A 13,514-nucleotide genomic window follows, 5' to 3' on the forward strand; every position below is an offset into this window, starting at 1 on the left:
GTTTTGACCAAAATGCCTCAAATCATGAACACGGCGTGCAATTTCCGTGAAATTTTGCATGCACATTCCCACTAAGCCGAGAAAGAAATGACACTTGAAAATTTACAAATCAGCCTCATGGTGGCACTATAACAGGCCCATGTGAAAAAAATGGGCCTGTTAAAAAAAGGCCGATTCGCGCTTTACCTATAACTGCACCGTTCTATGTAAAACTTTGTACGGCCAAGGAAAAACTTTGCCCTGCATTTTTCACAAAAAATTACTTAGATTTTATCCAAATTTCACGCAAATCGGTACACATGATCTCTATCATCATATATTCAAGACGGATCTGTCCGATTTATCATATTCCATCCTGAATTCCGAACATTGCTGGCCCACAATAACCTTACCTACCTGACCTGGTGGAGACCACTTTTTCTAGTTACAGTACATACTGTATCTGTGTGATACAAAAACTATACACGCACAGACCATCAAAGTAATATCTCATGCAATTCAAAGCATTGTTTGTATAGCACAAATTCAAAGTGTTTTGCACAAAACATTAAGACAGTGCAAACGACAGAAACACGCTATAAAAGGCCTTTTGAATAACATTAGACATGTTTATTAAAGAGGTAGGAGAATAGAAAATAAAAATAAGCTCAAACAAAACAGATAAAAAATAAGAGAATACAATTTCAGTGCAGCACAAGAAATGAATCAAAAACGTCAGTAAAAGGCAGCAGCAAACATAAAAGTCTTCAGCTTTGATTTATAAGAATTGAGAGTTGTAGCAGACCTGCAGTTTTCTGGGAGTTTGCTCCAGGTGCATAAAAACAGAACGCTGCTTCTCCACATTTAGTTTTGACTCTGGTACAGAGAATTACTATAACTACTTGTATGAGTAGTGTACAACAGATAATTCTGGTAAACGATCCTGTGATTTCAGAACAATGTAATTGGTGGTTTATTTAAATTTGTAGTCAGACTGTAGGCTCAGGGCACTAACTTAATAACAGGCAGTTCTTTCCCCCTTTGTGTGTGATTCTCCTAGCTGAATAGCCCACACCATCTCTGGTGACACAGCCAGATGTTTGTGGAAGAGGCATGAAAATGGCCTCAAAGCTGTCCCGAGGAAAGAGTCCAGAGAGGAAGGTGCCTCACACCCGCATGGAGAAGGAGGCTGACCTCCAGGTATGAAGAACTCTTATGCATTAGTTTCCTTAACAATCTCCTCTACTGCCCCAGGGGCACTTCTGGGGCAACCATACAGACTCACTGGTGGTGACCTCTAATAGTTTACTCCATCTGCACTTGTGGATCACACTCCACTTTATTCCTGAATACGCCCACTTCTCAAGGGAGTTTGACTGCTCTCTTTGCCAAATCCAAAGCAGGCAGTGCTCAGCCTTGCATGTGCAGAGATAATGATCAAGTTAATTAGACCTGAGATTGAATGAACTGTGGCAGCAACTTAATCATTTGTAACTTGATTAGAAATACTATATTCTGCAGCTCCAGAGACCGGAAAACTTCCATTTATTTCCAAAGTGCTGGAAAATTAAGATCTACTTCAGGATTTAGGTCTTGAGTTAATGTGGCATTACACCAAAACTCATAAACGGAAATAGTCTTATAAACTGAGAGTAAATCATGTTCTTTCGCAGACTGTTTTACTTTGCAGATCTATTAATGGTTTCCTCCATTACCCCTCTAGCAAATATACACATTTGGAAGGAAATTGGGTCAAGGTAGGTTTGGGGTCGTCTGTGAAGCCACTCATATTGAGACACAGCAGAAATGGGCTGTTAAGAAGGTGAACAAAGAGAAGGTTAGTATGTGTGAGATTCCTCTGGGAATTCTGTGTTGTTTGATGTGGTGAAAGAATACCTTTAGAGCCAGCTTAAACATTTTAAAACACCTTTTCCATGCTTAAGCTAAGACTCCTTTACCAGTGAACTGACTTCCTATCACTGCAGGCAGGGAGCTCGGGGGTGAGATTGCTGGAACGGGAAGTAAGCATTCTCAAACGTGTGAATCACGCTCACATAATACATCTCGAGGAGGTCTTTGAAACACCCAAGGTAAGTCTGCTATTTTCAATATGAAAATCCAAAGCAAAGCTAATGAAGGGAACAGTGTTGTGCGTGTGAGAAATATCTTAATCCCACAGGATTGTGGTGCTGTGGTTATGCATAAACTACATGGATGAGCACACATAGAGTACTGCTCTGTTAGTGACTTGCATTATTTGATACTGTTCTTTGTTTTAGCGGATGTATCTAGTCACTGAACTCTGTGATGGAGGTGAACTGAAGGAGCTATTGAAGAAGAAGAAATGCTTCACAGAGGAGGAGACAAGGCATGTCATCCGTAGCTTAGCTCAGGCCATTGTCTACCTGCACAAGAAAGGTAGTGATTTCCTGTAGTTTGACAGTCTGACAGTACAAAAGGTGCCTTCACAAATTTACCTTAACCATTAACAATACGACAACTAAAATGTGGATCTGGGGATACAGAATGTTACCTACTCTCTAACAAAAGCATTCAGAAGTCGTTGCTGTCTGATTTCAATAAAAGAAAGTCTTGGCTTATAAATATCTTACTCAATTTGGATAAGCAATGTACAGAAGCTATTGAGGATTGTAAATATAGGATGACATACTAGCAGAGGATGATTTAGGGTAACAAGTTCCATTTGTCACGTAAAAGCCTCTTGGAGAGCACCTCTGTGCATGTGAAGTTGTGGAGGTGGATTAGATGGGGATTGTTTTCCTCGTTCCCCAGAGAATGACGTGGTTTGTACAAGTGAGGCAATTCCTCTGTCTACTTGACCAGAACCCGTAGAATGATGTATAATTACTGCTGTTGGTGACATAGACCAGGGGTCTTCAACAGGGGGTCCGGGACCCCTAGGGGGTCCTCAGAGTTACTACAGGGGGTCCGCCAAATCTTTGTGTGATATGATTTTTATTTTTTACCTTAACCACTTGAACCCTAGCATCCCTTTTCCTGAGGAGAACTTTAGCCAAAAATAGCAGATCTGCAAGCTCACAACACGTTGAAGAACCCTGACCATTACTGTATGACTCATTCATTTTGGATGACATAGTATAAGCCTATATTTGAAGTTATACTGTACTACTGTAGTATGGAGTATGTTTGAATATATAGTATAGTATATATTATCTCTTTGTATTAGTACTTGTTACCTAATTATATAGATTCAGATGTATGTTGCATGTTATTTAGACAGATATTGGGTTAGATTTTTTGGGGGGGTTCAAGTGGTTAATGGCGCTGTAAATGTTGGTCAGGATGTGGGGGGCATGCCTTATGCCTTCATCAGGCCGATGTACTGTCTGTCGTCTACAGACGTCATGATTATGTTGTGAGTATAGTACTGTGGTACAGTATAGTATGGCCTTATTTCTGAAGACAGTATTATATCAATATGTAATATTCTTTCATGACTTAAGTAGTGTAGTATAGTAAAACATATTTTTGAACTAATAGAGAATCCCTGTTTAAGAGCGTTTAAAGCTTTCCTTGGGAAATTGGCTCTCACAAAAAGTTTTGGGGCTTGGACTCACAAAAGTATCAAGCCCAAACTTAGAGCTGGTCACAGCTTATTGTGAATTAATACTTATGTTCATTTGTTTTCCCATTTGTTTGTGTTTTGTGAAATGAAATGTATGTGTGTGTGTTGCGCTTGCAGACCACCATAATTCAACACCACAGCAAGTATATTAAATTGGGATTCACTTAATTGGTGACAACATTATGTACCTTTACTGACATTTTATGATGATGATCAGTAAGATGATTCCACACCATTTTGGGCCTCAGGCCTCCAGCCATATAATTGTTAAATAGCTCTGCCATAGCAATCATTGCTAGTGTTTGTTCTGTAACAGGGGTCTCCCCACCTCTCCAGGTCTTTAGTTTAGTGAACCAAAAAATAAATGTTCAGCTTTGCATACCAATTTGGTCCAATCAGGAGAGAGAATTTACAGGATACTGGATTAAAAAAGTGAAATAAAGTGAAGTGAGCAGACAAAATTGGAACCGGAACACAAGCTGATGAATGATCTTAGATCTCTCCTGATTTGATGAAATTGGTGTCCCACCTGAAAATGTATTTTCTGTTTATTAAAGAGCTGGAGAGATGGGGAGACCCCTGTTTTTGAACACGCACTCTATAGCAATCCATGCTACCAGAATATAGAGCTTTGAGTTTTTAACAAAACCATTTAAAGATTTGTTACCTAAAATAAAATATCAATTACAGCATCTTTAATAATGAGATAATAATGGACAACTGTCAGGGAGAAAGGTGGACAAATATTTGTTCAGTCCGAGGGGTTTATATGGAAATGCAGTTTTTCTCCTTCTCACAGTGAAATGTGTAGTTAGAGGTAATTTAGGACATTGCTTGGCAACGAGGCACCATTACATGTGGCTAATGATTCATTTACAACGAGCTGGGGTGGAATACTGATTAATAGGCGTGTTTTCACATGGAGAGTCCCTCTGCGCTGCTATACTTTACTTGCATATGACTAATGATGCCAATGGGAATATATTAACTTTAACTTTCCAAATTAGGTAGCAAGCCACTTGATGCTATAGTGTTAACAGTCTGTTCGTAGTCCTATAAGCCGGAAGTGAGTTCGTTTTTTTCCCCATTCATGCAGAAAATAAGGGCTGTGGTTAATGTACCGTAAGCTAAAGAAAATTTCACATTTGTTCTATGACATAAATTACACCTGTTAATATCCCAACCAGGTATATTGAAGCTATTATGTGCTTCTTTTATTAACTTGTATTAATTGCATGTTGAACAAAACGTGTGAATATCATATGCCTACTAGGTTTACTTATCATAAACTTTTGTTTTGTTGTTGATTGATTGAATACTTTATTAGCAGTTGGAAAAACACTACGGCAGTACAGGGAGTGCATTGTTTGCATCTCTGGGGCAAGCTAGTTGGGGATCAATTTAGCCATTTAGATCATGAGAACCGTATGTGTTTGTTTGCTACAGTGCTTATTTTCTTAGTTTCTCCAAAACACAATACAAAAATTCCATGGCAACCCATGGCAGGGGTAACTTAGTCTAAAAAGACGAAGCAGTTCAACAGTCATGAACATTCATTGTTAGCTTGATAACTGATTTGTCATTGCAATCCATTTCATGTCGAATTATTTAATAAAACAATTATATTTCTGGTTGACATGGGAGAAGCTAGATTAAACCTAAATAAATGTCAAAAGTAAACAATACAGGTGGGGCTTTAAAAGGGGTTTAGATAGTTATTTCTAAAGACATTTGGAGAGGGATTTAAACCATTTTAATACTGTGTCCAGTTACAGCTGAGAGTGAGACAAACTGTACTTCCTATGCCATAACGTAACATAACGTAACACAGTGCAACATCTTAACGTAACAGAATATAGAAAAACACAACATAACATGATAGTCTTGAGTTGCCACTTATTTAGCCCATGACATGCAGGTACTTTTGGAAGAATATACTTCAGTTCATGTATACTCAATTACCTACACATTTGCACCTACTACCAGTTTAAAACGTTTTTTCAATATTCTGTACATTTCTTAGTTATACTGAAATCTGTTTCAGTCAATCGTGCGACCGCCCCCAGCGGCTATTGTGAGCGTACCATACACAGAACTGCCTCAGATTAATTACATGGCCTTGCCTTTCCTTTTGGTCAGTTATGTTAACTTCTTTATTCAGGGAAGGCCCTAGTGTGAGTAATGTACATAGACCACTAAGTATGAAGTCATACTTCATAGGAGAGATATTATTTTGAGAGTATTTCCATTGTGGCCTCAAAATGTGTGGGCTGTCACTGTCAGACATTTGGCTGGCAAGCGGCACATATGGAGACCCCTGAATGGAATGTTTCCATTCATTAATTTGATGGGATGTTTGTGTTCCAGCTGTTGCATTGATACCAGTGCTATGTCTTTGTCATCATGCCTCTGCCCCCGCACACTGTGGCTTATGGTCCTGACTTCACAGAGGACACGTACAATTCACTTCCATTTCCAGACGATCTTGATCTTTGAAGTTGTCACCGTCCATGACCTCTGTCCACTAATCGATTTAGTTCAATTATATAAAATAATAAATTCAGGGGAACATTTTAATTTTTTTTTTTTTTTCATTTTGGAGTGCGTGACTTTTGAGCCATGATGGTTCATATTTCCTCTTTTAAATAACTTATATACAGACTTATCTTGTCATAGGACTTATTTCAGTTCAACATTTGTCAGGATGTTTATTCAGTAATTAGGTGGTTGAGGGGACAACCATTACTCGACTCAGTGTAACAAATACTGTAGCAATTTGCAATGCATGTGCACTCCACCGAGCCATTCATTGAAACATATTGAAATGTAATGTCAAATGGAGGTGGGATATAAGTGGCACACAGTAAAATCACACAGTGTAAACTTATACATTTGTAACTCATTGGTAAGAGTAACTAATTTGTGAAGAATGAAATGGATTTGGTTACATTTGTACACTTGCTGAAAATCTGTGTTTCTACCCATTATGTGTGTGATTGTAAAAGTATCCCCTCATCTTTCAGATATAGTGCACCGTGACTTGAAATTGGAGAACATTCTAGTGAAAAGCTACCTCCGTGCGGACGTTGACAATATGATTAACATCAAGGTGGGACGATGACACAAACGTGGAAACTTCTGCTACTCATCCTTAAGGCCGATTCATACTTTGTGTTGAAAATGGCCGACCTACAAGCTTGTACTGTATGTTGGCTATTCTCAACGCTCAACGAAGCATCAATCAGACTTTACTAAATACAAGTAATAGTTTTTTCTCTCTCTCACAAAATTCTACCTCATTATGACAGACCCCCCTCTGGGCCTTCCTTTATACAGTATTCTTTACAAAGAGAATAAACAGCATCTTTTTAGAAGATGACTGAGTGATCCCATCATGCTGTTTGCATTGATAAAGAGCCAGTAGAAGTAGATACCTGGTGTGCAAGACTGGGCCACAGCAGAACGAAATCTCTCTCTTTCTCTCTCTCTCTCTCTCTCTCTCTCTCTCTCTCTCTCTCTCTCTCTCTCTCTCTCTCTCTCTCTCTCTCTCTCTCTCTCTCTCTCTCTCTCTCTCTCTCTCTCTCTCTCTCTCTCTCTCTCTCTCTCTCTCTCTCTCTCTCTCTCTCTCTCTCTCTCAGAACAATACACCCTCCCACATTGCAAACTAGACGGAACCGCACAGCCTTATTAGCTCATGTTAAATGTTTGACATGTAGAAGACCAGTGTTTGTTCCTAAGTTCTACAGACAAGCATTGTTTAATTTTAACTAAATGCATCTTAAAACTTTCAATTTGATATCTTTGTAGAATAATGCATGTGCTCTTCTTGCTGTGTATTATCTCTGTATCTCCGTAGGTGACAGATTTTGGTTTGTCAGTGATGAAAGGTGGGGTCGGGATTGAGAGCATGCTTAAGGCCACCTGTGGGACTCCTATCTATATGGGTATGACACCTGTACACTGTACACCTCACACAACATGCCAACATTCTGCAAGGGCTGCAGTATTTTAAGTAGTCTCAGTATCCCCATACACTCTTATGTGTATACTTGTGCGTACACATGCACACACAGGCACACGCACACGCACACACACACACACACACACACAGTATTCAGTACTATTTATATATATATAACCCTATATATATATATATATGTATATGTACTGTATATATATATGTATATATGTGTGTGTGTGTGTGTGTGTGTGTGTATGTAAATCCTGTGTATATATATATGTAAATCCTGTGTATACAGTATATATATGTAAATCCTGTGTATATATATGTAAATCCTGTGTATATATAATATACATAGTACATACACATCCTGTATAGTATATACAGTACTGGATACTATACAGGATTGCAGTCTGGTACGGCTATATTATTTCAGAATTAATAGCTATATGCATCACACCTGGGGTTCTATAAAGACGCTGGCCCAGAACAGACAGGAATGGAAATCCTTTGTTGCTGCCCTACATGCCAGCAGACTTAAAGGACAGTAATAGCTATACTATATTTGACTTACATTTGTTTCTATGTACTATTTGCATTGCTTTTTCCTTCTTTCTATTTATTCTGATTATTTTGAATCTTCTTATTGTATTTTTTTTTTAAATCCACACTGCTGAGGAAGCTATAAGTGTAAAAATGTCACTGCTTGCAGTGTTGCTACAGCTCTATTGTGCATGCATGTGACAATAAAACACCTGGAACCTTCAAGAGTTATTACGTTATTACGTACTGCAGTGGTTCCCAAAGTGCGGTCCGGGGACCCGCAGGGGTCTTGAGGGAGTTCCAGGCGGTCCCCTAGCAAAATTGGTTAATATAGCATAAAAATCAGTTGAACCACTTTAACCCTACTATACATACAAGCTCACAACAAGCCTAATCCATAAAATACATTTAAAAAATAAAATAAAAAATAACAAATGTGTGTTTCAGCTCCAGAAGTGATCAGTGCATATGAGTACAGTCAACAGTGTGACATGTGGAGTATAGGAGTCATCATGTATATGCTGTGAGTACTGCTCTTCTGTTATGTGTTGCTCTCCCTCTCTCTCTCTTTCCTTCATACATGTACTGTACAGTACATAAACATGTACTGTATATGTCTTCGATGTCCAAAACTGTTACTTTTCAGAAAATGGGAAAAATAACCTGTGTTCAAACGGATTCAATGCAGTTGCTATTTAGTCACAAGCTGTGACTGATACTTTCCATTGATTAAGACTATAAAACCCACAGACTTGTTATACACACACACCACACACAACGCTTTCTCTCAAAAATAGAAGATCTACAATCTCACAACGCGTCCCATCGCAACATGTTGTGAGGTTGTAGATTGACTACTTTTGCTATTTTTGTGTGACACTGTAATATGACGAAGTAGGGCATTAATTTAAGAAAAAACATACAAAGTTGAAATAATGTATATGAGGTTTACATGTATTCTACATACCCGCGTGGAAAGCCAACATCTTATCCACTAGCCTAAAGGGGAATTCCCCCTTGGCTGGGGGATATACTGTATTAGGCTTTTGTTCATCAGGCAGAGGCTCTGAGCTACAACTGCTACATACATACAGTACATAATCAATACATCCATTTTTACAGTCTCAGCGTTAAATGAACTCTGGCATTGCATTGTACATAAACAAATACAAATACATGTAACAAGAAAGAATGCGATGCCCCACAGGTTGTGTGGGGAGCCTCCATTCATGTCCAGTTCAGAGGAAAAACTCTTTGAGATGATTAAGAATGGAGAGATCCACTTCACCGGGGCCATCTGGGACACAATCAGTAATGCAGGTGATATTCTTTTACACCACTATTTTACTTTAACGTTTGCTTTCAAAGGCCTTATTATGTCTCTTATTTGTTTAAAGCTGGTTTATGATCATATAAATATCTATATTAGAGGTGTAATGATATAGTAACTGCATCGAAAAATCGTTTTGAATTTTCAACGATCTACTATATCGATATGCAAACAGCAAAATATCGTATTGTTTGACTTTGTGTCGTATCGAATCGTTTTGCAATGCAAATAATCGTATCAAATCGTTTTGCAATGCAAATAATCAATTTTATCAATACTAAGTACTTTTAAGATGAACAAAGAGAAAGAGGGGTTTATATCCAGTATCCAGGTATTTATTTTTCACACAGATTTTTTGGGTAAATAAATAGTTACTATATCGATTTTAAATCATTGAATCGAATGGTATCGTTCTAAATTAACCTGTCCTGTATCGTTCATGTATCGTATCGACTAAATCACTGAATCGAAACGTATCGTATCGTTCTAAATTAACCTGTATCGTTCATGTATCGTATCGAAAACCAAGTATCGTGATACGTATCGAATTGTTATTAAAACGTATCCTTACACCCCTAATCTATATACATTGACTAGTGAAATACAGGATGGGTCTTGAGTGGAAGCCTTGAAGTGAAGCTTGTGTTCTGACTCATCTTGTAGTGAAGCTTGTGTTTTTACTCATCTGACTCATCTTGTAGTGAAGCTTGTGTTTTTACTCATCTTGTAGTGAAGCTTGTGTTTTTACTCATCTGACTCATCTTGTAGTGAAGCTTGTGTTTTTACTCATCTTGTAGTGAAGCTTGTGTTTTTACTCATCTTGTAGTGAAGCTTGTGTTTTTACTCATCTGACTCATCTTGAGGTGAAGCTTGTGTTTTGACTCATCTTGTAGTCATCTTGCATCTTGCATTTCCCCCAACAGCAAAAAAAGTATTGAGTTGCCTTCTGAAAGTAGACCCCGCCCACCGCATCACAGCCAATGAGCTACTGGATAACCCTTGGATGACAGTAAGAAGATGATTTTGTCCTGCCGTGTAACGGAGTGAAATTCTATTAATTCATCCATTTGTAACTCCAATAGTTTAAAAATGTAACCAAATGGACCCATTTGGTTATTTGTACTTTGTTTGGTAGTGTACTTTGTTCGGATACAGGTCGAGAGGGCACATCAATTGTGGGCATCTCAATGTTTTACAAAATGTAAAATAAAGAATAAATGTATGCTTTGGAAAATGGTCGGAAATAAGGTTTATTATTTGAACATGCACGGTACATCATTATCAGACCAAACTTTACCCTTCAACTTCTTGTTTATGCCCAAAATCACTGGCTATATCCACAGGTTTTTTAGCAATTCGTTGCAATTGTATACTAGAAATATTAAATGTCATAAACAAATATATATTATATGTAGTTGGCCCACACTTATAAAATACATGTAAATAAAATAAATACATATTTAAAAAATGGTGCCCCACTGCCCCTAATTCTTCTGGTACCCTTTGTTCAACAGGGAGACCCTAACACACCTGCCACACCCACCAACGTGCTGGAGATGATGCGTCAATTCCGGGAGGACCCGGACGGGGCCGAGGGCCAAGAGATGGACTGTGAAGGGGCTGCAGACCACCTGATGGAGCTCTGTCCCACTTCCTCCTCAGACCAAGGTTATTATAGTTTTGCATTTTTAATTTGTTTTGATTTTTTATTTCGTTTTGACTCTGCGTTTTCCATTTCTGCTAGTTTTAATTTGTTTCTAAAGTGGGTTTTGCTAGTTTAGTTATTTTTCTTTTTTTAAGGATTAGTTGTTGTTTTTTTAAGCTCAGAAAAATAGCAAAAGTTGCAGATCTACAAGCTCAAAACGAGCTGCTATCTTCACTATATTTGAAGATTTTTGACAAAGACTAAAATGTTTCAGTTAGTTTTATAAACACACAGAACCGTTTCTGTTAGTTAACTTTTTTTTATTTTATTTCAGTTAACAAAAATGTTTGTCCAATTCTAGTTTTCTTTATTTCGTTATAGTTTTAGTTAACTATAATAACCCTGCCCCGGACGGCCTGGCACCACAGCCTGGAGTGGCCTCCGCCCACACCGACTGTCGCAACGCTGCCAATGCCGGCCATGGACACACGGACAGCACCGGAAAGCCCATTTCTCCTACAAAACGGGTACGGCTGCATAATCCGTCTATATCACATCACAGTGCTGTTTGTCACTTGGTGGTTGGCTGAGGCTGCAAGCTCAGACCTAAACAGTGGAGCTTGTATAGATATAGATTGTATAGATATATATATAGATATATGAATTATATTTGATATAGGGCTTAAGTGGCCCTATCTCAAATGACTTTGGGTCCCTAGAGTCTCTTCCCAGAAATGTAGTAGACTCAAAAGTACGATAGTTACAGTAGATTTGTAATGTAGCGGAGTGAAAGTCATGTGCTTGTAAAGAAAAAAAAAGAAGAAAAAAATGTACTTAAGTATAGTACTTAAGTAAATGTACTTTGTTACTGTCCACCACTGGCCCTAAAGTCTCCCTACTAATCTCACTATTTCAGTTACAGTCTGGTGGTATATGATCTGACCGACCGTACTTGCACCTCAATTAGTTCAATGGTAATGATCTTAACTTTGACTAAAACTAAGACTCACTGCGTCTTAGATAACTCAGCACTTGAAGTAAAGGTATCACCCCCCAAGGTTCAACTCTTATTCATTATTTAGCGTCATTTGAAGCCAGGTGTGCTTCTCTCATGTTCTCCTTCTCCTTGTCTCTGTAATCTCGGAGTAGAGACAGAAGAAGTCGCCAACTGCCAGTTGTTTGAAAATGAACAGTCTGACTGTGAAAAACAGTCAGTCCCACAGCAATCCCAACTCACAGGTCAGTCATTTAAGAATATGTTGACCACAGACTACTACAAAATGTGTTTGTCTCGCATGGTTTTATTGGGTATACACACTACAATATATCATACTTGACAAGACTTTGGATATACCCGGATATAGTCTATAACATATGTTAAAGAGTGATTACCTGTCTAATTCTTTAGGCAGCTTTTGTAATGCCATGTTTGGCGGCCATTGGCATGTAGTCACCGCTAGATGGCGCCAGATTAACCCACTATAGAAGATGGTGACAATAGTAGACTGTTGTTTTGAACTTTTGAGGTGAGGTTTTGTGTGCGATGAATGAGAATATGCTATCCCTGCAGTCCCATACAGGTGTGAAATCCTCTGGGCAGCCATGTACAAAGCATCTCAGCGCTCAGGACAAGAGTAAAATCAGTCCTTGCACCTCCACAGTTGAGTTTACCATCAAACCAGCCTGTAACCAAGGGAAGGCGGGAGCCCAGAGACCTTCCACCAGCAGTGGTTTAAGGTCCAGTAGCACCTGTCTGCAATAGCAATAAGATGAACTACTGCAACACCCCAGCAACTACGACACCGCGTGCCAAAGGAGAGAGAGAGAAACCCAGTGTTCCACAGGGTGTTGCAAGGCTGCTACAAAGTATTCAAATCGATTTATTTAACGCCAAATCACAACAAAGGTTGTCTCATGACACTTTACATGTAGACCAGGTCAAGCCTATACTCTTCTATTTACAGTCAAATCTTCACTGTTAATGCGACACTGAGAGTGTAAAAAAAATGACCAATTTCTGGACCCATGAGTCCATTTGTACACTATTATAAACTTAGAGCATGCACATCCACTCTGGTGCATGACAAACACAACTAATAATAAATAATAAATGAGTCCGTAGTCCGTACTCTGTTACAAAGACTATTATTATTGTACATTTTTACACTCTCAGAGTTACTGTAGATGGGTCCATTTTTACACGATACTGTGTTCTGTGTAGACTAGTACTGTACAGTACAGTACGTACTCTGATACAGACAACTATTCAACAAACGAAACCAGCCCAGATCCAAACTTATATCACAGCAACCAGAGAAATATGAGAAAAATATGAGAAGAGTTTAGCCGGTATCACTGGTGGAATAGACCTGAATGTATTTATTGTGAAGCAGCGTGCTTCACATGAGAGTGGAGAATTGCTCATGAGATTTGTAGCTGATCTACAAGC

At 38.6% G+C, this 13,514-nt stretch overlaps 1 protein-coding gene across 1 annotated transcript; it reads left to right on the top strand.

The window, feature by feature from the left end:
- Positions 1 to 1,092: 1,092 nt before the first annotated feature.
- Positions 1,093 to 12,827, top strand: stk33 (serine/threonine kinase 33; the record flags this gene model as incomplete). Its single annotated transcript, XM_084054580.1, has 13 exons — positions 1,093 to 1,179; positions 1,703 to 1,816; positions 1,965 to 2,069; positions 2,259 to 2,397; positions 6,610 to 6,695; positions 7,443 to 7,530; positions 8,538 to 8,613; positions 9,298 to 9,410; positions 10,344 to 10,429; positions 10,935 to 11,088; positions 11,447 to 11,592; positions 12,215 to 12,304; positions 12,636 to 12,827. 13 exons carry the CDS (start codon positions 1,093 to 1,095, stop codon positions 12,825 to 12,827), a joined length of 1,476 nt encoding a protein of 491 aa, XP_083910706.1.
- Between the last annotated feature and the right edge of the window lie 687 nt (positions 12,828 to 13,514).

Source organism: Gymnoscopelus microlampas (genome assembly GCF_963454915.1).
Source record: "Gymnoscopelus microlampas genome assembly, chromosome: 1".
Classification (NCBI taxonomy): domain Eukaryota; kingdom Metazoa; phylum Chordata; class Actinopteri; order Myctophiformes; family Myctophidae; genus Gymnoscopelus; species Gymnoscopelus microlampas.